This window comes from Odontesthes bonariensis, chromosome 20 (genome assembly GCF_027942865.1).
Source record: "Odontesthes bonariensis isolate fOdoBon6 chromosome 20, fOdoBon6.hap1, whole genome shotgun sequence".
In the NCBI taxonomy this organism is placed as follows: Eukaryota; Metazoa; Chordata; class Actinopteri; order Atheriniformes; family Atherinopsidae; genus Odontesthes; species Odontesthes bonariensis.
Window position 1 is genome coordinate 21,752,626 of NC_134525.1, and position 26,205 is coordinate 21,778,830.

At 39.9% G+C, this 26,205-nt stretch overlaps 2 protein-coding genes across 2 annotated transcripts in view; one reads left to right on the forward strand and one right to left on the reverse strand.

Annotated features, from left to right (window-relative positions):
* Window positions 1-14,938, reverse strand: mettl4 (methyltransferase 4, N6-adenosine). Its single transcript, XM_075452936.1, has 8 exons — window positions 14,442-14,938; window positions 13,878-13,943; window positions 12,443-12,803; window positions 12,291-12,360; window positions 6,233-6,407; window positions 6,029-6,135; window positions 5,831-5,922; window positions 1-325 (listed from the first exon to the last, which is right to left on the reverse strand). Exons 1-8 carry the CDS (start codon window positions 14,670-14,672, stop codon window positions 66-68), a joined length of 1,362 nt encoding a protein of 453 aa, XP_075309051.1. The 5' UTR covers window positions 14,673-14,938; the 3' UTR covers window positions 1-65.
* The window catches only part of smchd1 (structural maintenance of chromosomes flexible hinge domain containing 1), a 27,139-nt gene continuing 15,827 nt past the window's right edge, over window positions 14,894-26,205 (forward strand). The window contains exons 1-14 of the mRNA XM_075452935.1: window positions 14,894-15,274; window positions 20,826-20,901; window positions 21,024-21,179; window positions 21,285-21,367; window positions 21,462-21,595; window positions 21,688-21,802; window positions 22,488-22,607; window positions 22,721-22,884; window positions 22,976-23,069; window positions 23,174-23,390; window positions 23,477-23,600; window positions 24,178-24,358; window positions 24,993-25,193; window positions 25,302-25,424. Of these exons, the coding sequence (XP_075309050.1) occupies window positions 15,119-15,274; window positions 20,826-20,901; window positions 21,024-21,179; window positions 21,285-21,367; window positions 21,462-21,595; window positions 21,688-21,802; window positions 22,488-22,607; window positions 22,721-22,884; window positions 22,976-23,069; window positions 23,174-23,390; window positions 23,477-23,600; window positions 24,178-24,358; window positions 24,993-25,193; window positions 25,302-25,424 (1,944 nt within the window). The 5' untranslated portion in view covers window positions 14,894-15,118. The remainder of the gene's footprint in view (window positions 15,275-20,825; window positions 20,902-21,023; window positions 21,180-21,284; window positions 21,368-21,461; window positions 21,596-21,687; window positions 21,803-22,487; window positions 22,608-22,720; window positions 22,885-22,975; window positions 23,070-23,173; window positions 23,391-23,476; window positions 23,601-24,177; window positions 24,359-24,992; window positions 25,194-25,301; window positions 25,425-26,205) is intronic.

Sequence of the window (26,205 nt, forward strand, 5' to 3'; positions counted from 1 at the left end):
TTTTGGTGCTGGATCTTTATTAAAGAAAGTGAAAAATGGAAGTGACAGGTGTTGAACATCAGTCATTAGTTTATAGTTGAGGCAGAGCGATGGGCAGGGCAGGTTTTTCCAGGTGAACCGAACGCTTGTGTGGCTGGGGGTTTGTAAGGGCAGTCCTCTGTGGCCTCCCCTTTAGAGATCTGATCACCTGCAGGTGTCAGAGTGAAGTAGCTAATGTGCTGAAACCTCAGCACCTCATTGCCCCAGCTGGTCCATCCTGGTTGAAGACTTCGGGCAAACAACTCCAAACACCCAGCTTCAGCTCTGACATACGGCCTCAGTACCTCTGTGAAAAGGAAGCATGGAAGAAGAGGAAAGATTGTGATCACTGACATTTTTTTAATATATAAAACAAGTTTTCTATCTTGATTTTTTTTTTCTTCATTATGTTGAGAATTACTGACGTAAACCAACTTAATTTAAAGGAATGGTTCTGCGTAAAATGATAATTTGAGCATCACATGGTCATGCCACATAATTTATATGGGTGATGAGCCTTTCTCCGAAAGACCGCGGCATTCCGAAGTTGGCTATTATGAAGTGTTTTGTTAGAAACGCAGCCAAAGCAACTGTACGGGGCCAATTTGGAAAATATAAGAAATCGGTTGTTTTTCCGCGATAAACAAGCTCAAAAGCGCTACATACTTCAGCTGTGTCATAACAAAGGCCTCGTCAAGCAAACCGAGGCACAGAGAAGTTCATCGGACCACACAGCCTTTCACTGGCTAGTGTTTTTTGAGGCATCACCGGTAGTTCCAACTCCTAGTCTGACCCGGATGAAGGCCTACTGCTTCAAGTTATCAAAGGGAGGCTGAGACGCAAATATGGCAGAAGACGACCATAATTTTTTCGAAGACGAGCCATTTGCGTTTGAAGGCCAACCATACCTGTTTGAGCCCGAATATACAGACGAGGAGTTGCGGGAACGGGAGGAACAACAGAGATGTGCGGGGCAAGCGTCAGTGGGCGCTTCTGCTCGGTCGCGTACTGGAGGTACATGGTGGAGTAGCTGCGAGTGCTGCGAGGTGATGCCGTCAGAGGAAGAGAGCTTCTGTTGCCAGGAGTGGGAACTGTTAGGCACAGATATGCCGAATGAAAACACCTGTTTGTCATCTAAAAGACATTTTGTGTCGCTAATAGACAAAGGTGAGTTTTTTTGTTTAGTTTTACATTGCATTTCTTATATTTTCCAAATTGGCCCCGTACAGTTGCATTGGCTGCGTTTCTAACAAAACACTTCAAAATAGCCAACTTCGGAATGCCGCGGTCTTTCGGAGAAAGGCTCATCACCCATATAAATTATGTGGCATGACCATGTGATGCTCAAATTATCATTTTACACCAAACCATTCCTTTAAGAGTTTCCCGCTCTTTGAAACATTGCCATTAACGAGGATATATTTGGTAAAGATGAAAGATTGAAATCACGTGACCATCTCTTTTCGCTTCATCATTGTTTTTTGGTGTTCTTCTACAATAAAATTCAAAGCTTTTGTAGCTTTTTCAGTTTCTGAACAGGGGATTCTTCTGAGCCACTTTGACTGGTGGATTTTAAATTTGACCAGACTTTCATATTTCATTACCAGCCAACCATTTTCTGCCACTTTGCTGTGTGCCATCAACCATCTTGCTTTGAAAACAAACATACACAAATTTATGCGCAATTATTGCATAATGACACGTTTAAAATGCTTTACTCGTGGCTATTCATCTATAAATCTCCCTCACACACTACACACTTCTCAAAAGCACAACAATCCTCCGTAGATGAATTATTAACTGTAACTTTAACATATATTTCTTTTTAACATCAAAGTTTAACAATCCGCCACGCCTGCAGCAGCAAGCTCACACTCTTGTGTGTGACACATGCACAGTAACCGTAGTCCAAACCCCAAGTTCGTCTTATACACCAAGCCAAGACTCAGGATGTCTGGAGTTTAATGTTATCCTAAAAACACATTACCAGTTCAAGCAAATTAAGGATCTTATTATTTATGATGAGCTTTATTTTCTATCATATTCCTCTTTATTATTTGTTTTTTCTAATGTGTATTGCTGCTGTATTCATTTAAAACTGTGTCATTCTGTGTGAGTTTTCACACTGTTAGATTACTGCACTGCATCCTTGTCTTGGGTGAGCTCTTTGCTTGTCACCCTGTAATAGGCAGAGGACAGCACCGGTAGCTGTGAAGCTCCTTCACACCACAGCACAGATTTTTTTTTTTTTCTTCTGCAAGGAGACTGGCAGTGACCTTGGCTCTATAAGTGCTAATATACCAGGAGAAGCACACCTGAGAGATACGTTTCACTTCCCCTGCCCCTGTGCTACTCTGACACTCGGCTCAGCCAACACTCAGGGAGTTAATGAGCTCAAAAGTCTCAAAACCGACCTAACCAGCACTATGTGCTGTCTTGCCCACTATTTTTTCTTCCTGTGTACGTCACAGAGGCAGAGCCACAGTGTGGAAAGGCCAAACATGTAGCTCTGGAGCTAATTCATCCTCAAGTGGCGACTCAGCTCTCGAGTCGAAAGGAGAATAAAGGTCTAATTATCTTTTTAACTTTGAAATGGGACGATGTGTCAAACTTGTCAAGAAAACCCAAAAGGGAAAGGGAGGTGTCACTTAACTACTCTCTCGACAAGTAACGCACGAGACACAGATACTCTGGCTTTTCACGTTCTCTCCAGGATTAAACAATCTAATAAACTAATCATGCTCAATTTGCTCAAATTATGGATATCTATCATCTATCGTTATACTCTTCTCATGTAAATTAGAGTTGTTCAACTTTAAAACCATCCAATACAGCGCACCTCATTCTTTATCCATCGCGGCGTGGATTTTACAAGACTTCTAAAGGCAACCTGTGTTATCAGGCACCAAGACATCAACAGCTGATGTGACCAGAAGATCTCGCTGACGTTGGTTTACCAATTCTGCAACTCCGTTTAGTTAGGGGCTGTGAATCATATATATCAAGAACAAATGTTTCCCAGCAGAACATAGCCCAAAGCATCACACTATACACCTTTAATAAGTGGTTTTACTTCTACTTAGTGCCACCTCCTGCCATCTCTTCCCCGGATAAATAATCCACATTTACCAGGCTGTTTACATGATGTAAAGGAAAACAAGATTCTTCAGACCAGGTCATCTAATTTCGTTGTTCTACAGTTTAGTGCCGACACTAACACAGTTTGGACACCTGTCTGTCAAAGCAATTTCTGCTACAGTAGTTATTCTTTGATACCGGACCCGCCTCAGTATTCCGTGACCCTTCTCTGTTGGTTCACTGATTGTCCTTCTTTTGCAGCACTTTTGATAAGCACTAACCACCTCATTCTGGCAATACAAGACCTGCTGTTTTGTGGAGATGCTCTGATTCTGTCATCGCTCATTCACAATTTAGCCCTCGTCTCTCAGATCCTTACGCTTGTCAATTTTTGCTGTGTCCTGTTAACACCTTACTCCTCGACTGCTGTTTTCAAACCTGAATCTGAACACTTCTAAAGTTTAAAATGGTTTTATAGTCAAATCTCATTTTAAGCTTGCTTGAATACCTTCTGGTGTGGCACTTCTGCACCTAAGGGTGATGTGTTGCAGCAAAATACTTTTTGAAGCTTCTTTAAATAATGTTTTTACAGTATCAAATGATAAAATAACTAAGTAGTGGAATGAATAAGATGCCACAGACCTATGGTGAAGAATTTCCTGTTTTGATTCTCTCCCATCACATTCATCAGTAAATTTGCTCTCATCAACTGGCCACCAATCGTTCTGGTAACATTAGCAAGGATGCTTAAAGTTATTTTGGTTATAGCAGCTACCTGCCATGATAAGGTAGGTATTTTTTTCAAGCTGCATCCAATAACCAAGCACAGGCTGTGCTGAATATGATGCATATGTTGCCTGAAATCAATAGCTGTCAATTCACAACTCTTCTCTGAAAATCAGTACAGTGAAATGATCAAAAATGACACATGACTTATCAAAAGGCTTAAGCAAACTCTAACTAAAATGTAGAGGTATCTGCTTTCAGCAACCAGTGATCAGCATCAAAAACCCTGATCCGGAGGAATTCCATTGCACACTGCCTGCTGAGCACTGACAGAGTTAGTGACTAGCTGGTGAACTCAGAGGAGGGTTTAAGAGCTGAGGAGACATTTACTTACCTAAAAACAGAGCAAAAAAGGAGTGAATGCTCAAAATGGTCAACAAAAGCACAAGCTTTTGTTAAAAACTAATGGTCTGTAACTCCTAGGCTTTTAGAAGATGACAGAGTTACTTCTGGTGTTCATTAAAAATGAAGTCTACGTGGACTCTACGGGACAGCTGGTATCCCTCTGATATGAAGTAGCGTGCATCCTCCTACATTAAATTCTTATTATTATCCGAAAGAGGGAAGAGACTTACACAAGTTTTTAAAAAAAAACAAAAAACAAAAAAACAGAAGGGGTTTATGGATAAAAGACATGTGCAAACACTTTTTTCTGTTGCTTGACCATCTGGCAAGGATTGTATCCATAATGGAGTAACACTGTCTCTTATCTCTCCATAGCAACCAAGAATGTCAGCGAGAGGGGCCCCATCTGAGAGGGAGCACAAGTGTGTCAGAGTGTCTCAACGGCGTGAGCTCGAAAGTTGTGGCTTCGTGCCACCTAGGCTGCCCACTGGGTTGAGCAGACCTGACACATTCGATCCTGAAAAGTGCAGCAGAATTACAGGGGTGGTAGCTATGAGGGGAAGAAAGCTCTGGCTGTAGAGCGCATGGGGTCACGAGGGACACATGTGACAGTGCTAGAAGTTAGACAGTCAGTTGCAGGAGAGACAAGAAAGCTGATCCTTTTTCTCCTATTCTTGCAGAATAACAGAATAACAAAAACAGGCAGACAAACTCGACTTGTAACAGGGTTTGGACGCTGCTCATATAACGTTTTTCAACGTATAAATATAAAGTTAATGAAAAAGTTTCACAATTGAAGATATTTTTCCATCATTTTGTCTTGCTGCTGAGTCTCTGCTCTCTGTCGTGTAGCCCGGAACACCGAAATAACAGCAATATTTTGTACATTAAAAGCACCACTGTAAAAGAAAACCTTCCACATCAGCCAGCAGAGTCACTGGAATAAACACACCGGTACTGAATGAACGTGCTGGGTTTTTACCATGAACAAAGAACCCCACATGGAGACCGAACACAATCTGTTTCCTAATCTACTTAATCTCTATGGTATCACAGCTCCATAGAGGCATCATTATGATTCAAATCATTGTATTTTAACAATATCCAGCTACTTCTATGAGACTGGGGCTTTTCTGTACTGCAGAAAAGGCACCGGCGAACACCGGCCGTGTTTAGCTCTCCATACTGCACAATAAATTGTGTTCCCCTGAGAGGGAGCCAAATGACGTCAAGCCTCCCTTATTCATAGTTAATGCATATTCATTGTCAAGGTCTTACATTGATTCTAAGTTGCAGAGTGCATATTGGAGTCAGGCGGAGCAAGCTGGACAAATCTGACACTTGAGCAGCAAAAGTTCACACTTTGATAGCTCAAAGGAGTTCAATGAATTCAAAACACAAACATCGGTACATTTACTCTGCATGGATGATGAACACTTTCCTCCATGAAAACTAAAAGAACCGACTCACGCTTTGAGCCATTACTGTGAGAGCAAGCAGTCACAGCATTTAGCTCTTATCACTGCTGTGTAACAAGATAACAATCAATGACGTTGCAGTATTGCCCTCTGGTGGTCCAATGAGACACTGCTTAAGTGCTTACCTGACAGTGAAGGCTTCTGGGAGTGCAGGGCTGAAGGGACGCTGACAATCAGGCGCTTATCCTCCACAGGAACCTCTGCCGTCTCTGAAACCCTGAAGCAAGATTAAGTACAAATGTGAGCTGGGTATATCCCATTCAACATTCATACTCCATAAATAGCACATAACAGGACACATAGAGAAGTCAATTATCTCACACCCTGCGGAGGTATTGGCAGAAGAACGATATCGACCCAGCACCAGCGTTTCATACGGCCTCTTGTGCTGTGAATCTAGTGGAAACACAAACTGCCCAGAGGTGGTGACCTGAAGGGAAAGAAGGAACTTTTTGTAATAGTTCGAATGACCCCCACTTGGTGAGATTTCTATGCTTGAGCAGCTTTATCAGTTAGATGTCCTGTACCTTGACCCAAAACCATTCAGCCACAACTTGTACGCCCCAGTGTGGATACAGCTCATCGCGGACAAAGCGGAGGTGGCTGGGCCGGTTTGTCACCCAGGTAACCACTAAACAGTTTGGAGACGCCAACAGGGGAACGGGGAGCCGTTTCAGCTGAGACGAAGGCAAAGAACTGTATCTGGATTGAGAAAATGGATATGATCAGTGTTAAAGCTAGTCCAACGGGCAGCTCCAATTTCCCCCAAATATTGTGACGCTGCGTAAACCATACATAAAAACAGAATGCAATGATTTGCAAATCTCATGAAGCAATATTTCATTAACAATAGAACATAGAGTTGTTGAAAACAAATAGACATGTCAAATTCAACATTTTCCCGAACATCATGATCAAGTTAAAGCTTTCACTAAGTAGCATTTTAACATCTGTTTGATGGATTGAAAAAAATTCTTTACATTTTTCATTTTTGTGTGACTTGCATTGAATGAATGCAGTGCAACTTTGCAGGGGCATTCATGTTCCTTCAGCATGAATTCTTATTACTCTAAATATTAAAACACCTTCTGGCCTTAATTATACCTTGTGTTTAGTGCTGACTGACCTGTTCACATCATTGACTGCATATAAAAGATGGACATAGCCATTGTGATGTCAACTACTTATTTTTGGAGTCCTGTTTCGATGAGGAGTTCAGCATTTTTAAGTTGGATCTGAGCAACAGGTCAGCCCTGCTCTAAAGCATTCTAATTAACTCTAAAGAGACCATAAACACAACAGGAAATATTTACTAGAGTAATAAATCAAGTTTGTGTCCATTTCAAATAGACTTTCAATGGACTTTGTGTCACCAATCAATAAACCTGACCCCTGCTGGACATTTGAAGCATTACAGGCTGAACTCACATCCACACTGGGTTCATGTTTGGTTAGCATGTGAACATGTTTATGTTCATGCATTATTCCAACCGACTTTCACTGGTAGGTGGGTAGGGTGAGGGGGTCTTGCCTAAGGAACCCTACTGGAGGTAGTACCTTTCATGCAGGGGATTTGGGGATTTTGCAGGTCACCCACATGAAAGATGGCAATCTTACCACTACACTATCCAGTCTCCTATTACATAGAGTTTACAACACTTAGGAGGCATGCAATTTTATATCCACAACAAGGTTTTCATTAGTATAATAAATGAAAAATGTTTTTGTTATGGGAAACACGATCTTTGACCACTTCAGCCCTCAAAATCCTTCAAATGTGGATATCCTTTCGGATAACTCAAACCCATTACCTGTGGGACACATGGCTTCAGAATAAGGGGTTGGCCTCCAGTTAGATTCTGAATTTGATCTCGACTCTTCTTTACCCGTTTCATGTCCTATTGTGACATGGTATTTTAACCTCTAGAGCTCAGTAAAACCTTATCTTCACAGGGCTCTAGAGTAACTTTTTACACTGGTTGCACTGTTGCGCCTAACTTTTTTTCTTAGGTGCACCAGCACAAAAGTTAGGTCCACCAAATTTTCCAACGCATTGCATTTAACACTGCAGTTTTACAGGTTCACTTTATTTATTTTAAAATCGCTGTCCATATATGTCTATTAACTAGCAATCTGGTCCTGTAGTTGGGTTTTATCACTCTAAAAACTTTAACTATGCTCTACTTAATTTAATCTGTGTAACATTTTTACACTTAAAATTTTGAGAACATTTGAAAGCTGTGAAATCATTTAGATTTACCTGATGAATTAAGTAAATGTAATTTAAAAAAAAAAGCAGATCTGAACAACTACATTGAGTACCATGAAATATAAAATTGAGTTGATATAATTAGAATTTTAAGTCTATGTAATAGTAACACTAAGTTCCAACCACTCAAAACATTGAGTAGATATAATTCAAATGTTAAGTAGATGAAATTGAAAATTTGATTATTGTTGAACCAAACTTTTCTGCTATATTTACTTTATGTTTTAAACATAATGTACTTCATACTGGACCATCAAATATCAGAATAAATGTGTTACATTTACTTATTTCTTTAAAAAGTATTAACTCTTTAATCTAGATGTATATCAGGTCAATATCAAACAAAATAAACAAAGCAGTTTTACACATGTCAACATTTTTAATTGAACATTTGTCTGATTTGACAAATATAAAATATCAAGTTTAAATCTGAACAGCTTATTTTTGCAAATGATGTAAAAATGTCCATGCCGAACTGAACCCCTAAGGGGTCTCTATAACCTTGGTTAAAATGCACCAAGAACAATGGGCTCTTCATTTTAATTCACCACATAATAACAACATGCCAGTTGCCATAAACTGTTTGGCATTAATGGAAATCTCATCTTGCATTAAAACTTTCAACATGGTTAATTATAGCCAGTGACGATGTGACAATGTCCATGTGAGCATCAGGCTGAAATGAACATAAGCATATTGCTGAAATGCAACAAAAACGGTGATATTTCACTTATTTTTTTTAATTTCTACAACAGAAAATGCCAGTCCAAAATTCAATTTCACTATGAAAAAAAATCAACTCTTATGTAAACATTAGGACAACAGTATGTCAACATACTTTAGACTTGCCAATGAAAAATTCCATTCACATTCAAGAGACCAAGAGAGTATCTTATTGAACAGTAGCCAGCAACTACATACTGAGGTAATTCTTCAGTCTCTGAATCTTGTTGGAAGGGTTTCCAGAATCTAGCTCCAGCAGTACTTTCTGGAAAGCCTCAAAACTGTACTTGAGGTTCTTGGGGTATCGCAGATCTAATGCGTAGGTCGGACCCAACAGATAGCAGCAGGCTCTGCTAACATCCCCGAGACTGCTGAGGACAGTGTTGCCCTCAATCACAATCCCGACATCAATTGACCCATCTCGTTTCCTCAGCAGGTAAATCTTCATCCCCTCTTCTGATAACTCCTCTTGAACACTGGCTGATCCATCAGCATCATCCTGCAGACATAAAGATAACTGTTTAAAGCTCACTTTCAACCTGCATGTCACAAGACAAATGCCACCTACTAACATAAGAGTATAGCAAGACATAAAGTGGACAAACTAAACAATACTAGTGTGGTGGTCCCAAATTTGTCTTTGGTCTTTTTTTTAAAAGCATACAAGAAAACTAATTAATGCTTTCATATAATTTATTGCTCTCTAAAAAACAAAATTGACACAGAAAATAACATTCAATGTATTTAAAGCAGGACAGACTGTGAAATCAGTATCAATATATAAATGATGTGGGTGACTCTTACAGTAGCTGATGTGTGTGCTTCTTTGTGTGCGGTATGGAAAAAACAAGCTGTACTGCAGCAACTCTATGGTCACCCATGTTTACATTGTTAAAAATCAGGACAACTACAGTATTATACTAACCTCAAAGTCCTTGAACAAGGCACCGGCATCTTCTCCCAGATGGCTGATGAGACATCGGATGACAACCTCACATGTCTGTTGAATGGGGAGTCCACTCTGCAGAATAGAAAGTTTTTCAACAACTAATAAAATACAATACTACACATTCAAGCAGAGGTTTGATTCTTTGGAAAAACTTTAATGTCAAACCTTTCAATAGAATTTATATTAGAAACATTTGACTGGAGCTGGATTGCAGTGATATAAAAAGAAAACAAAACATGTAAAATGGTGTGCATAGGAAGTGAGAGATTGAGGGACAGAAAACCAAGGAAAAAAAGCACAGGAGGAAGAATGAGGAAGAGTCAGAGGGGATAAAGGTAAGTTGTGAGGTTATGAATATGTAATCAGTGATGGTAATTAACTTAAAGGAGACAAATGTGAATGAGACAGATGGAATTATGATTATTGCAGGTAAGCTATACGTTGAATAGGTGGAGGACACGTTTTAATACCTGAAGTAGAACACTCATGTGTGCCCGTTGTCTCTCTCCTGCAGCACCTTTCTTTTGACTGAAACAAGGACAACAGTTTAGGTGTGTAGATGTCCAACATTGCCATGAATTTTGGCTCGAGATTCAGTGTGGTGATCCTCTGAAATTCTGCGCTAACCTGAAAGACAGGAAGATGAGAAAAGAGAAAAAAATAACTGGTGACTCATCTGTTGTCATTCAGCAAAAACTTAAATTCATACTGAGATGATTAGGCTGCAAGAATATTACAGTCACCAGCCACTTCATTAGGTATACCTGTGCAATCTAATGCAGTCCAATACAACAGTTATGCAATAAATTCTCTTTTTACTTGGCTTATACATTTTCAGTTTATGTTGACATTGTGGAAAGTTTTCCTAATATTTTGTTCCCCTCAACGTATATGGATTGGACAAAAGTATAAGGACACCGCTTAATAAAATTATCAGCTTTCTGACAATGTCAACAAAAACTGAAAATATATGTGTGGCAGAGCTGTTGTCTTTGATTGCATTAGATGGCACAGGTCTAACTAACTAATTAATGAAGTGCCAGTGAGTGTGTAGCTGTGAAACATGCAGGTTTTCAGTCCACAATATGTGTTGACCACTCTGTTACAACATTTCCGAATACTCACTTGCGAGACATCAAACAAGGTGGGCCATCTGTGGCTTGATGTCACTGATGCTCATCTGTAGCCTGACAACATCATGTCTCCGATGTGCAAAGGTTCCGGACATCAAGTCCTTGATGACTGTGCTGTCTCTCTTTTTTTATTCAAATTTTTTTCAAATTTGCAGAGCTTACATTGCCAGCCCATGAGCCGCCACCTTAAAAAAAAGGATGATAAAAAGTGTTACAATATGGAGCAAAAAGACTGATTTGATACCATTTCTATCAATGTACATAGTTTTTGAACCACTACGTTTTATCCTACAGATCTATTAAAATGGTACACTCTTTTTATGTAAATTATACAACTATAATGGGAAATATACACTAAAAAGGTGAAATTATTTCTTAAGGTTATCATTTATTAATTAGTGTGGATGACCAGAGGGTTATTCAAATAATCATTATTACCGGTATTATTCTTACACCTAGGTTCTTTACTGCGTCACTAGTCACAAATTTTGTACTACAATAACAACACATTTATCACCTGATGCAGGGCGCTCATTCCTGACATTCCCAGCTATTACTTTTCTAAGTTCTACTATTAACATTTTACACACACACACACACACACACACACATATATGTATGTATGAACATACACATATGTATAAATATACATATTATTATATTCATAAAGTTTTTCTACATTTTTACCCAATTACAATGCATTGTAAATCTTTAAATCTCTCAGACCCACAACACTTTAGACTACTACAACAAAGTTCAAATTGACGTTTGAAAACGCAAAATCAACGTTCAAATGAGGACAGCGCAGGAGCCAAAAGAAATACTCCGTCAAAACATAAAACAGAATTGTCTGCAATGGCCACAAATTTCATGCTAAGACATCATTTCAACCTTCAAAACGTAGGAAAATTCGCTACATAGCATTTATAGGCTATCACTCAAAAGCAATCATTTTGTAATATTTTGTTACATTTTGTTATTGTTACATATTGCTACATTTTTATAGCACTCTACTTACTGGCGTATGGAGTCCTCCAGGTGATTTTTACCGTGGTGCCTCCTCGACCGTTGCTTGTCTGGTGTGGTTGCTTAAAGCAGGGTCAAAATCCCATGATTCCACTCTTCTTGCGCGCGAATGTCGGCATGAGACGTTAAAAACTACTCAATTTCGCAAATTGTTGTTGTAGATGAAGTCTATTGAGTTAGAGTGACTAATAATTAAAGTTCTTGAAACCGATTGGTGTAATTTTCCATACTCAAAAGTTCTGAGTGGTATTTACTGAAAATATTACAGATATCTAAAAATTATAACTTGTTTGTTTAATACTAATTTCTATTGTGAAATAAACTTAAATAATAGATGTAAATATAATTTACAAATTTTTCCTCAAACGGGTGGTTGCACCGGTGCAACCTCAGATTTTAGTCGCACCATTGAGAAAATAGGTCGCACGTGCGTCGCACTCTAGAGCCCTGCTTCATCCTTGTAAAATTTGCAAATGCCAAATTACCTGCGACTCCTTTTCACGGACTTGTTTTCCCACGGTGGATCCATAACAATGAGGTCAAATCTCCTTCCATCTGGGTAAGAAATGGGAAACTTATTCAGCACAGATCGCCAATACTTTTGGTTTAGATTTACGTTTCCAAGCTTTCTACTCACATTGGACTAGTGGTTGTATTCTTGTGAAGTCAGAGAGCAAGAAAGCTGTGTGAGGTGGTATGACATACTCCTCTCCTGTAAGAGTAACCACCGCACCCCAGTCATCCTTGTTCTCCGTCACCCGAGAGAACAGGTCGACATGTGAAGTACAGCCATCTTCTGTCACAAGGAGTTGAGCACAATCAACCTGCTCTTCATCGTCCACTAGAGGAAGCTCTTTAGCCATCTCACAAAGAGCTGCCAGTCTACACTCCTGGCAAGGAAGAGGCTCCTTCTCTGTTTTTGTCTGTCCATTCAGGTATCCAAGTGACTGGGCAGAATCCACCAAGGACTTGGTTCCCTCCAGAACAACAGATCTGATCTAGAACATATACACACAAGTACAGAAATGACCATATTTGGATAATGCACTTAACTGAAAGCATGAGAGGATTCGGCACGGCAAGACTGTACATGTATTCTCTTCTACTTTGTAATTACACTTCACAACATTTTGGAGACACGTAATATACTTAGAATTTAACTACTGTAACTAAACTGTCAATGTTATGACAATATATAACCAAAAATACATGATGATATATTACTATAAATAAAGATATCCAGTGGGATATGAATCAAGCCAGGTTTATAGTTTTTGGTTAGATTGATCAAATCAAATCAAATTTATTTATATAGCACATTTCACGTACAAACAGTTCAAAATGCTTTACAGATTGATGCAAAGCTTATGAAAGTGTCCTGTGCCACTGTGAGAATTTATTCGTGTGGAATGATGTGTCAACGTGTCTGAAAAACTGACACTGAGGTGTTGAAGTTCATAGATCCAAAGAACTTCCCCTCTAGGTGAACTTTGAATGCTTAACTTTATGAACAACATCAGACGTCCTTCGTTTTTTTGTGCTTCTAGGCCAGTGTTTCCCAAACCTTTTTTCTGGGGACCCACTTTTTTAAAGTCCTTGTGACCCAATTTACATCAGGCCCAGTTTCTCCAAAAGAGAATTTGTGCATCAACAAACATTTATGTCTGTTGTCATTGCCAAAAGCATCACATTAAACTAGCCATTTAAAAGTGACAGACATTTGAATAAATCCCAACAATTTTATCCACCTATTCCGGACAACATGCAGCCAGGTGAAATCAATGCATCTCAGAAGAGTTGACAGTTATATTCTACTTAATTAAACAAAGTAGGTACAAAATAATACTGTGTTTTTCTCCCTATCATCAATAACAACAAACGGAAACAAAACAGAAACCTACATAAAATTTCCCGCGACCCACTTAATAAATACACAAATACACATATACAGTATGTATGTATGTTTGATTCCAGTGGACAGTGGATTTAATTTCAGGCATCCCAAATCAATTTCCCAAAAGGGAGTGTATATGCAGCTAAGGCTTAAAGTTAAAGAATGAGATTCAACTTACCTTCTCATGAAGGGCCTGCGAATCAATTTCCCCCTGATTGAGTTCACTTTGTTTTCTTTTCCTTTTCTGAAAGAAAAAATGAGCATTCAACACAGTTAAACAGAAAGAAGAACAGAGCTCAATGAATAAACTCAGAGCGTTTCTCTCTTGCATGTGTTTTGAATTTTGCATCGCATTTTTCTCTTGCAGCGTTTTACTGTTGGATTTGTTTTGCCGTTTGCAACGCGTTTGCACATGTTGGCCACCGTACATACCTGCTCTAAACTGGTGTCAAAACAGTTGTATTGGATGTTAGACAGCAAATTAACAGTCCAATTGTTTTAGCTGCACATATGTTAACTGTTGGGTGGTTTACTTTATTTAAAAATGCCATCCTATTCTATTAGTTTTATATAGGTTTAGTGTGGAAACATCTAAATGTGTTAAGGAACCAAACCTATGAGATGTGGTGTACTAAGTCACACTTAGAAACGGGGCACGACAGGAATATAATGTACTTACCAACTTGAGTAATTGTACATAGTTACAATTTATGTGTTTTGTGTGCCTTGCAGGATATTTTACCTTCGATGGCTTGTCTGTTTTCTGCAACATTTCCGCGTTTCCTCCATCTACAGCGGCACTGGCACTCTGACAGTAGTGGCTTTTTAAAATCTGAAAACACTGCTTTTTAAAACTACACCTGACACGGGACTTTTGTTTACCTGCCCACCGGACACACCTCGCATTGCTTTGATCAATGAGCGTGTGTGCATCCAAAACCCAACCGGAGCTGCTCTGGAGCAGCACGGACATCGTGTAGCTGCTTGTTCAAAACCAGCCGAAAATACTGCGGCAGTTATTTCTGGGTGTTACTAGTTTCAAAGCCGCGGGCTAAAGCCATCCGTAAAGTTTAATGACTGAGTTTCGTCATGAATGAGGTATCATTGATACCGAAAGCAAAGCTTTACCTCATGTTGCTTAGCGGAAGTAGATTGCGTAAGATACCTTGTTTTTCCCCTAACGGTGCACCGTAGAAGCGCTCGCGCTTTCGCACAGGGGCAAAAATCATGCGCGGAAGTTAAAGGCGACTCCAGCGGTTTTCGGAGAAGCGAAACTTACAGACTGTGACAAAAACTATAACCCACAGAGAGCAGTGCAGTCAACGCAGACTTGTCTCAAGTCGCACGTCGACGAGGGCGACCGCGCACTTTTTTACTAACGTGACTTCGTTTCTCTCCGTCACCGAGTGGAACTTCAAGATGCACCATCCCTCTGCTGTAGTCTCCCTTCAGCGGGGGAGATCCAAGAAGGAGATCTGCGTCTACGACTGCCGCTTCGAAAACAGAGAGGCGGCCAAGAAAACGCTGGATATATGCGGTTTGGACTTCAACGGCTTTCTGAAACATCTTTCCGAGGCAATGTTTAAGTTTGCTGTGCTTTTTCTATAATTTGAGGTTGTCAATAGGGGAAGTCAGGTTGCATGAAGTTTTTAGTGATGTCTTGTTGTGGGGGGGTTCAGCTGTTGAAAGGTTAGTGTCTTGCCGATACATCTGGCACCATCAGGCAAAGGCATGTTTTTATGCATATTGGGTATATTTGTGCCACTATTAAGTAGTATGTAGAACCACATTTAGCAGCTATAACTTGAAGGGATTGTTTTATCTATAACGTTATCAGCCTCTCACATCATTGTGGAGGAAATTGGGTCCCCTTTTCTTGTTTAAGTTGCCCCAGTTCATTCAGCGTTGCAGTGTTTTTATGCGCTATCCCTCCGCGTCATTTCATCCCTGTTGAAGTCTGGATTTTGGACTATTGCAACACCTTGTTTTATTTGTTTATCATTTAGTTGTAGATTCACTGATGTGCTTGTGATCATTGCCCCGTTTCCATGTCTCATGTCGAACAGATGACCTCACATTTGACCCTCAAGAGGGGGTGTGGTCAATCCAATGATTTTTTTTTTTTTTTTTTTTTAATCTCGTGAAAAAATGCAACCAAACACATATATGAGGATTATATGTATTCACTGAACATTCTGGCTTTGTGAAACATGCCTAAAAAAAATCTTAAACAGTTGTTTTTATGGAAAAGTTGAGCAAAAAGCATGATGGAATTTTAGAGGAATTTTCACTACATCCCCTGTCTCTTGGTCGACTCAGTCAGACTGGCACACAGGTTCAAAACTCTGGTCTATTCGGTTATATCGGTGGCAAAAAATAGGAGTCCACAGTAATCTTCTGTAGAAAGCGAAGTTAATTTATTTAACCAAACATCGCAGGACAGGCCAAAAAAGCTGAGAAAGCTGCGGAACAATCTGATTATTTCGTCTCAGGGCTTCACCTTTTATTTGCTAAGTGGCCCCTCCTAAGCACTCCCTTTCAATTTATTGTTTTATCCTTTCCTCTTTGTCCAATACGCAATTATGGCCTAATATCCAAAACTATCTATGTGTTCCTCCATCCTTCTGGTATTTTTTTAAAACCATGGGCTCATCCCAGGTGTACCCACCTTTTCATCCTTCCCCACTCTCCTGAGAATGCATCCTTCACGGTTTCCCACTCTCTTCTCTTCTTGTTTCATACCCACCGCCCTCAAGGTTGCTCACTTTCCTCAATTTAATATTTCTGGGGTTGTGGGGTTACATACAGGGCATGCAGTTAGTGCACACAGTTGATACGACACATAAAGATGTTGCAGGAGCTTCTGCTTGGTGCAGGTCCAGTGAAACGTGATGATGTCTGTCAGAAGAAAACAAGCACATTTACACACTGGTTGAAGACACAGGGTTAATGTCAGGTAAAGGACCAGGGGAGAATGGTGAAATCAAATTGAAGGTCAACGGTGGAACTCCAGACAATGTTTGATAATTTGATAATTCTTGCTTTAGTTGCCCCAGTTGGTTGTTTTTTCAGAGTGTTTTTATGCGCTATCCCACCGCGTCATTTCATCCAGATTGAAGTCTAGATTTTGGACCATTGCAACACCTTGTTTTAATTTGTTTATCATTTAGTTGTAAATTTGCTGATGTGCTTGTGATCATTGACCCGTTTGCACGTCTCATGTCGAACAGATGACCTCACATTTGACCCTTTGGCGTACAGAGGGGGTCTGTTCAACCCAATTACTGTGTTTACAGCCCCAGGCAGTATGATGGAAGCGCCGCACTTTGAGAATGTCCATTGTCCATTGTGCTTCTTTTTTCTTTTTTTTTTTTTATCTTGTGGAAAAATGCAAGCAAACACAGATATGAGGATTATATTTATTCGCTGAACATTCTGGCTTTGTGAAACATGCCTAAAAAATCTGAAACAGTTCCCCTCTCTTGGTTGACTCGGTCAGACTGGCACACAGGTTCAAAACTCTGGTTTATTCGGTTATATCTGTGGCAAAAAATACAATCGAGAGACCAGTGGCGGTCCTGGCTTCTTGTGCGCCCGAGGCGAACAACCCTCCCCCACCAAACACACACATTGCTTATTGTTCCTGCCAACCTGACCGCCATGCACACAGAGGACAAGACACATTATTCTGCACAAACTACCTCTTGATTCAAATAATTAAAAGTGATAAATAATATAATAACATAAATAGCACAAATTCTTCTTCAAGCAAACTGCCTACAACTTGACCTTTCTTGCCTTCCTTGATGCAAAATCATCAATCACTTCTTCGTATACGATGTGCTGTCCAACTGTTTGGTTAATGCTGATGATGGCAAGGCCAGTCGGACATTCTTGTGACATGGTGACCGCAAGATGAACTTTCAGAATGCACAACACAATAGTTAATGCCCAATTACCTAAGTATAACACACTCCAAATTATTCAAAAACACAGCGTATAGCTTACAAAATGTTAGATGTTCGGTAGAGACAGGGGCTCTGTTTTTATGATTTATAGTTATAATTTCTATATTTTTAAAGTTTTAATGTAAACAGCTAGCTATTAGTGGAACTAATGAAATAAAGCCAATAGGTTTTGGCCACACACTGCCTTTATCAGGGCTTTAACAATGAAATTAATGTACATAAGTAGTAGCATAACATAGCTAATGTTGCTACTTCTAGCTATTATTAGCAAGAGGCTAATAAACACACTTATTCAATTTAGGCTATTGCCATCTTTCATTGCATGCATTATACTCAGAGAAACTGATATGACGGCATAGTGCATACCTTTATCTTTTGTCCTTTTCTCTTCTTCTTCTTTCCTTTTCCTGAATTGGGCACAGCTTTTTTGACCTTTTATTTTCCCTCCTTCATTGAGCACGCACTTGACTTGAGAATCAACTCTGTGGTGGAAAACCCTTTCCTCTTTGTCCATACGCAATTATATCTAATATCTAACCTAATATCCGAAACTATCTGTGTGTTCCTCCATCCTTTTTTTTTTAAACCAAGGGCTCATCCCAGGTGTACCTATCTTTCCATCCTTCCCTACTCTCCTGAGAATGCATCCTTCTTGGTTTCCCACTCTCCAGTCTTCTTGTTTCATACCCACCACCCTCAAGGTTGCTCACTTTCCTCAATTTAATATTTTTGCGGTTGAGGGGTTACATACAGGGCATGCAGGCAATACACACAGTTAATACGACATATAGCCTGGTGAAACATCGACAGAAATTTAAATGCAGCTGTCCCGTTTTTCTCTGCAGAATCACCAACCAAAAAGTCGCTCTTTTTTCAAGATGCATAATCATCCTGAAAAAGTGACCTCAGCATCTCCAAAACCTCCTTTTAACTGGTGGAATGAGATAAGTGTCCTAGATTTCGATGTCCACATGTACTTTGTCAAAAACCATGGAGTCGCCACACTTGGAGGATGTTCATTAGTTTTTTTCTTTTTCTTTTTTTTTGGTAAAAAAACAAACAAAAAACAGATATAACACAAAAAAAAAAAGTCAAACAGCAGTTTTGTCATTTTTGATAGACAAGGAGATGGTGCAGGAGCTTTTGCTCGGTGCAGCTCCAGTGAAACGTGATTATGACTGTCTGAAGAAAAGGGGAACCATCTCTGAAGAGGAAATGTGGACTGAAGAAAGTCTTTAACCACAGACTTTGGAGATTTCTTGAATGTTTGGTGAAATTGAATTGAAGTGGAACTCCAGACAATGTTTGATCATGAAAGTAAAGATGATGAAAGACCGGCAAACTGCCAAAACTTCTAAAGTAAGCTAGGTTTAAAGCCACAAAGTGCTTAGTCAATTAAATAAGATGAAAGCAAGGAATAAAGTCAGTCACATATAAAAACACAAGCACACATGAGATAAGACAGAGGGGAGATAAGAGCAAACATAAAATATAACATGAAACAAAACAGACACGAAAACAAAAAACCAAGCCCTGGTCTGATTAAAAGCCTGCCGAAATAGAAGGGTCCTTAGCTGGTTTTTAAAAGTCTCAGCAGAATCAAGGCGGCGTAAGGACGTTGGCAAAGCCTTCCACAGTCTGGGGGCCACGGCTTTAAAAGCCCTGTACCCTCGAGACTTAAGACGGGTCCGTGGAACCACGAGCAGTCTTTGACCAGCTGACGTCAGACTGCCAGAAGGGGGTGTGTAGCCAGTGTAAAGAGGCCAAGATAGGAGTTATATGATTTTATGATTCTGCTGTTACAGAGGAGCTCATGCTTGCTGATGATCACCTGATCAAGTGCATTTAAGAAGCAGCACCTCGTAGCTACTTACCCTCTTTAATTCTCATAATAACACGGTGTAATCAGTCATTGTTTGTTGTTCCTCTGAGCTTGTATTTGCCTATTTCTAAGACCTGGTAAGCATCAGATGATTTGTTATCAAGTCATGATGCTCAAACCTCAGAATTTGGTTAACTTTCTTTTTAACTTGATCGTAGGGACAACATGACTTTGATTCCACGTCTACCTCTGTAGGGCTCATTTTCATAATGAAATTAGACACCCAGTTGAGAAACATGAACCCAAAACGGGTCCTCTTCCTTTTAATGTGAGCAATCCTCTGTGGTGTGTCGTGGAAGTTTTCTCTGAACTCCCTATTAAGGTTTGCTTACCTTCCTATTACACCTGATGAGAAGTGAAATAGAGACCTTTCAATGTTTCTTGTGGCCGGCCACGTGTTTATTTTCTTCTGCAAAAGAGGTCAGTCAACACCAGTCAGCGTTCATGGTGAAGAAAGACCCAGGACAAAGGAAATCAAAAGCATTTATACAGGAGGAAGGGGCTTTGTTCTTTCAGGTGTGTATTCTTCACGCCCCCTGGGGGAAAGTCTCACACTTTGGAGAGGGGTGTGGGATTTGGTCTCGTTGATCATTAAAAGATAAATAGTCTAATACAATTATTGTCTGGGTGTTAATTAAGAGACAAATGGTTTGCAGACATTGAATTTTGCCATTACAGGTGTTACTACTTTTCTTTACCTCGTGGAAAGGAAGAGAGCAGGAGGAAGGCAGCATTCAGTGTATTATGATGTTAACACAGAACATTTGGATTTCATTATGTTGTTGATCTTTCATTCATTTTCATTTTTACCACTAAAGTTAGAAAACACATTCATTTGTGTGTGGCAGTTGGGTGTGTCTTTTGAAGGCCCGTTTGAGGTTATGCAAGCATGCACCTGTGAGTAAAGTGGCTGTAAATGCAAACAGTCATGTTGCACGCCATGCCCAGCCTCTCAGCACGCACGCAACAGTGTTTACATTAAACATTTAGTGACTGAAGTGTTAAAAACGTTTCATTTCAGGAAACCCTACTGGAAAAACATTTGGTTGTTTCTCCTGTTTTATCCGGATTTATTTGCTGAACAGATATCTGCGAATATCTTTCGAGATGTGGCTTTTTGTTACTTTGATGGACAGAATGACACCTCTCAAAGCTTAGCCTACCCCTTCCCTCCCTTCCTCTTACAGATGACTCCGATTTATCTTTTACAGTGTCAGAAAACTTTGAAATATCTCAGCTGACGTTTTCTTTTCCTTTTTTTTTTTTTTTTTTACAGATATTTTCTATCAGTTTACATCAGACCTTTGTGCTGGTCACGACTGACAGAACAGTGATCGATTATGACACATTTGGTGGGTAAGATTTGGTACAGAAGTCAACAATATCGCGCAGTAAATTCTCAATAGGAAACAGACAGGTTACAATCTGGAAATGTGTTTATTTATGTACGTGCTTATCTACTCATTTACATCAGAGAAGCTTCAGAGCAGCACCACCCTCTACATGCTGCAGCATGAAGGTCAGGCTCTGCCAGCTGCAACAAAGGAGGACATCTTGTTCGTGCCACATTATGATACACTGATCCAGTGTGGGACGTTTGAGTACTACGCCGATGGCAAGGAATCATTACGTAAGTGTTTACATTATCGAAGTGACGCCCCCTTAAACGGAGACGGACATTAATCCACAGAGATAACTCTTTCTGCTTTTAGCTGTCTTTGTTTTCCTTTTCCAGCCTATGCTCTCGCTGAGCTGGTGGACAACTCTCTTTCAGCCACGGCCACAAACAAAGGAGGGAGGCAAATAGAGATACGGACGGTTGGTTCTACAGTTATTTGTTTGTACGCTATTTTGATATTGATGACGTGTCTGCGATTGTTTTTTCTGATTGGTTGCGGTGTCCGTTTACCAGCTGCTTGACAAAACTGTTGGGAAACCTGCGATCGTCGTGCTCGATAATGGGCGCGGGATGACGTCCAAGCAGCTCAATAACTGGGCAGTGTACAGACTCTCTAAATTCTTGAGGAAAAATGACACATTTGAAAGGTTCGCTCTCTAAGCTTTTGCGCTCAATACGATATATTTCACTTGAACAGACCTAAATGAAGGTTACCTTTTTCTCTTTTCTTTCACTCCAGTCAGAGAGAGGGATACGTTCGGCCCGGTTATGTGCCTCGCAGTCTCAACAGTGACATATCCTACTTTGGAGTTGGAGGGAAAAACGCTGCTTTCTTCATCGGGGACTCAGTCAAGGCGAGTGTTTGTTGAAACCTTTTACAAATTTTGTGTTACGAAAGTTGCAAAGATTATTGTAATGACCTGTTACGACACGAACAACCACAAAATGATGTATTTTCAATGAACTTAGCAGGCTAAAAAAGTGAAAACGAGCAGTGTCAGAGAGTAGGAGAACAAAATACTGTTACTATGATGATGTTAGTGTGAATGGATGTTACACAAAACAGATATAATCAAGAGAGAGATTAGATTTCCTTTTAATTAAACTAAGGCTGCCTTCAAACAGTTGACTAAGCTTGAGCCGAAGAGAAAAGTCTTAGCTGAAATCTTGTTCCATTTAATGAGGAGTGTTACCTGAAAAACTGTCCTGTCAAAGCCTGAAACGTTGCAAAGAACCACTCACTCTATGGAGACTTTGCAAAAGAGTGATCAGCTTTATCTTCGAAGCTTTAAGTTTCCGTTGGTGGATATACAGATAACCCCCGCACCAAGATGTTCCTTTACCTGAATTTTAAACCTGGTTCTTTAGTGTAGTACTGCAGTCGAATCTTTATTATATGCATCTCTTCTCAGAAGGTAAAGTGAACAAGTTGGATTTCAGAATTTTCAGATTCTAAGAGGTCTCTATTAAGTCCAAGAAATCTACAGAATAAAGTGATGTTGATGCAAAAGAATAAAAGGATCCTTTGTAAACCATTAGATGATCACCAAACCAGCAACCTCTCCAGATGTCCATGAGCTGATTCTGTCAAAAGAGGAATTTGAGAGAAAAGAGGAGAACAATGAGGACGTTTACAAGGGAACCATTTTAAACAGGAAGGTACGTGTCGTTTTTTTAGTAGTTTCTGTCCACACCAAGAAATGTAACTCTGTTAAAAGCAAGGCGACTGTGATGTTGATCGGGTCACTTTGCTCTTCTGTGTGATGTCGCAGCCCTGCGACTCGTCGCACGTGGCACTTGATGAGGGCTTCCTCCGTTCCATCATCGCTGAGGAGTCTGGGAAGGAAAGCTTCACTGCGGTCGTGATTACGGGAGTCAAGCCTGACCACATCACCTACCTGTTAAACCATTTCGATAAATTGGCTACAGAGCTAGCGTGAGCTCACTCACCCACAACATGTGTTGTCTTAAGTCTTCTGCGGTAATAGATGTCATATTAATATAATAGTGTTATTTCTATATTCCAGGCACATTTATCACTATTACATTCATGGAGTCAATGGAAATGACATGAGACGTGCCTCTCCAGGTTCAGACAATTTCCAGAAAATTGACTTTCTGGTGAGGCTCTGTATTTAATCAGTGAGCAGTCATTGTCCTTACTGCTCGTAGTTAGATGCAGTGTATCTTCACCATAGATATTTGCCTTTCTCATTTTTGATCAGCTCACTTTGCGGGAGAAGCCCCCTAAATTCCCCCACGCAATACATCTCAGGGAAGTGGTAAATGACATGCAGACCCTGTACATCAATGCCGCTGTAGACACATTTGAGTTCAGGGCCTCCGTTGGGCCGGACGGTGGCACAGTGGAGGGGATCATTCGGTATCATCCCTTCCTCTATGACAGAGAGACTTACCCCAAAGATCCAAGTGCTGCTCAAGGTATTCAGAATTGACACACTGAATAGACTTTAGGACACGGCATGTTACAGCTTGAGGTTCAGTGTGGATCTTGTTTTGTTTTCCAGCTTCTGTCGGTGATGACGATGATTGTGAAAATGAGCCTGCCGCCCAGAATCAGGCAAGGGGCAAGAGGGACATCTTTGAATGTTTTTGGAATGGGCGGCTCATCCCTTACACCACAGTGTCTGAGTAAGTACTGATTTATTAGTTAATGACAGGGTGGTTTACAGGTTTACAGGGGTTGGAAACAGGCCACGTTAGACGTCTGCCAGAGCCAGGGCTACGGAGAATACGGAGATATGGGGGAGTCTCTGTGTTCTTGTGTGTTGTGTCTAACAAATTTTGTTTGGGATTGAGCGCTGTGAGTATTTAGAAACACCCTTTTGGAAGGGTTTGTATTCAGAATTAGTATGACATATTCTTCTGTCACCTACACCTACCAAATATTGTTGTGTTAATGTTATGATTGTAAGCATTTAGCATGAAATAGAAGCAGTGCAGTACAGAGTGGAGCCGCACCAGCATGGCTGTGGATTTTTTTTAGTGTTCCTCGGATCCTTGGGTTTAAGCTTTAAACAGAGCCAGGTTAACGGTATCCTCTTGCCGGCTACTTGCTTGTCATCTTTTGGCTAGCTCCATGTTTTATAACAGTGATACTTCTTTGGTGTATCTCAGCAAGGGAGAAAAATAAGCCTTTGTTCAAAACATCTAACTATTCCTTCACTTTGATTTGTTTTTCTTGTGTTGTTCTGCCCATGTGTTCAAGGTTTGACTGGTGCTCCCGCCGCATTAAAGAACCATTACCTGCAGAGTGTTTCAGTCGTTTTTCAGGGGTACTTTTCACTGATGACAAATTCCAGGTCTCTACAAGTAAGCTCCAGTTCATGGAACTTGAGCTGAAACTGAGGAACAAGGACACCATCTTCACTCCCATTGGTAACGTACAGGTAACCAACCTGCATTTCCCTCTGACTCGTTGATGATAGGAATACATTGCAGCCGAACATTTGATAAATTAGATGGATGCATATTTGGAAATTAAGAATATAATTGCATTAAAGATTACTCTCCTTATATTTTTGTTTATATTTATTATTGATAGCATCAGCAGGAAGGGAACAGTTCTGCAGCTACCTCCATCTGTGATCAAGGTGCCTAGATATAGCTCAGAAACAACTGACTGACAATATTCAGCCACTATAAATGTTTTAGATGCAATAAGTAAGCCCATCATTGATGTTGAATATATATGTTGAATATGATATGTTGAATTTCCCAAGTGAGCGAGAGTGTAGCAGAGGAAAGAGCGGTGTCAAAGGAATTCCATCTGCCACTGCAAAACCCCCCAGATAAGGTGCCTTAAGAAGTACAGCACTGTTGACAGATTCATTCAAGCCACATTCAGCAAAAAAAACCAAAACATTGGTTCCATGTTGGATTCTCGTGTTTTTCCGGTCTTATTTACAAAGTCACAGTTTTAGTTTGTCAGCTATGTTGCTTTTCTACCACAGAGACTTGTTTTAGAGGCTTCGTAGCAGTCAAAAGTCGTACCTTTTTAAGATTTGCTTTGCTCTGCAACAGAAACACTCAAAAAGAGGAGACATTCAGAAGAAGTTCCTGGAGTGGCTTCAAAACTGTCACAACAAGCATGACAAGCAGGTGAAGTTTCGGGGCTACAAGGAGACCATAACACGATTAGAGTTAAGCAAGAAAATGCAGCATCCCTGGAATACGTTCTCATCCATTGAATGGGACGGCAAGATATACAAAGAAGGCCAACTTGTGAGAATTTCTCCATTATGTGTTTCTTAATATTCCATATGTATATGTATATATTTATCATTCTTTATTTCAAGTCGTTCCTTCAGTATTCTTGGTGTTTTCGTGCAGGTGAAGTCTCATAGAACGGTGCCCATTTATCACGGCACTGTGGTTCGGTTTCTGCTGTATGGATATGACGTCTGCTGTAAGGGAGACGTCTTTGCCACAGGAGGACAAGTGGAAATAAAAAGAGTAAGACAGGATCTAAATTGGTTAAATTTGTGAAACTCATAAAACTACAGTGTCAATTGTCTTTAGTTTAAAGGAAATTTCTGTTTGAGTTTTAACTAGTAAATCTGTTAAAGTGAAGTAGACTTGATATTTTATTAAAGCTAACTTTATATATAAAAAAGAATCTGAGAAAAAAGATTGCTCGTGGTTATTTATCTGTTGTGTAAAAACATAATCCAACGGTGCAAACACGTAAGTGGCAAAAGTATGTCAAAATCAACAATTGCATGTTCGGTGAAATTCTTGTCAGGCAAAAAGTGGCCAAAAAGTGTTTCGACTCGTAGCATTATGGTTTGGGCCTGTGTCTGCTGCGTTTGAGAGACGGAGATGCAACACACTCCATATTACATGTGATCTAATCTGATAATCCGTAATCTAATCAGATTGAACAGTAGATAATCTGATAAACTATATGTTGACCATCATGCACCGTAGTGGAAGAAGAAAGAAAAATGAACCAACAAAATGTATTTATATGTTCCTTGAAAAGTTGTTGTATGCAAATATCGATGCTAACAGCTGCAGATGGGCCGAGGTTGATAGCCTCCAGCAGAAATGATGGAGTCAGCACACTTGAAGGAAGTTCATTTAGCTTTTATATTTTGTACTCTTGCTTTATAAAACACGCCTAAAACATTTTTTAATTGAAATGTCATTTTTTCTTTTTTCTCTCCATAATCAGAAAATAAATGATGAAAGTGTGAAACAAAAAAGTCACAGTTCCCTAATAAAAATGAATATT

What these genes read in the sequence shown, in the direction of transcription:
- mettl4 (XM_075452936.1), bottom strand. Translation starts at nt 14,672, where the DNA reads ATGTCCGTGCTGCTCCAGAGCAGCTCCGGTTGGGTTTTGGATGCACAC. An exon ending in AATACAACCACTAGTCCAAT is followed by an intron (nt 12,361 to 12,442) that starts GTGAGTAGAAAG and finishes TTTCTTACCCAG; the next exon opens with ATGGAAGGAGATTTGACCTC. An exon ending in TCCGTGAAAAGGAGTCGCAG is followed by an intron (nt 6,408 to 12,290) that starts GTAATTTGGCAT and finishes TTCTCAATCCAG; the next exon opens with ATACAGTTCTTTGCCTTCGT.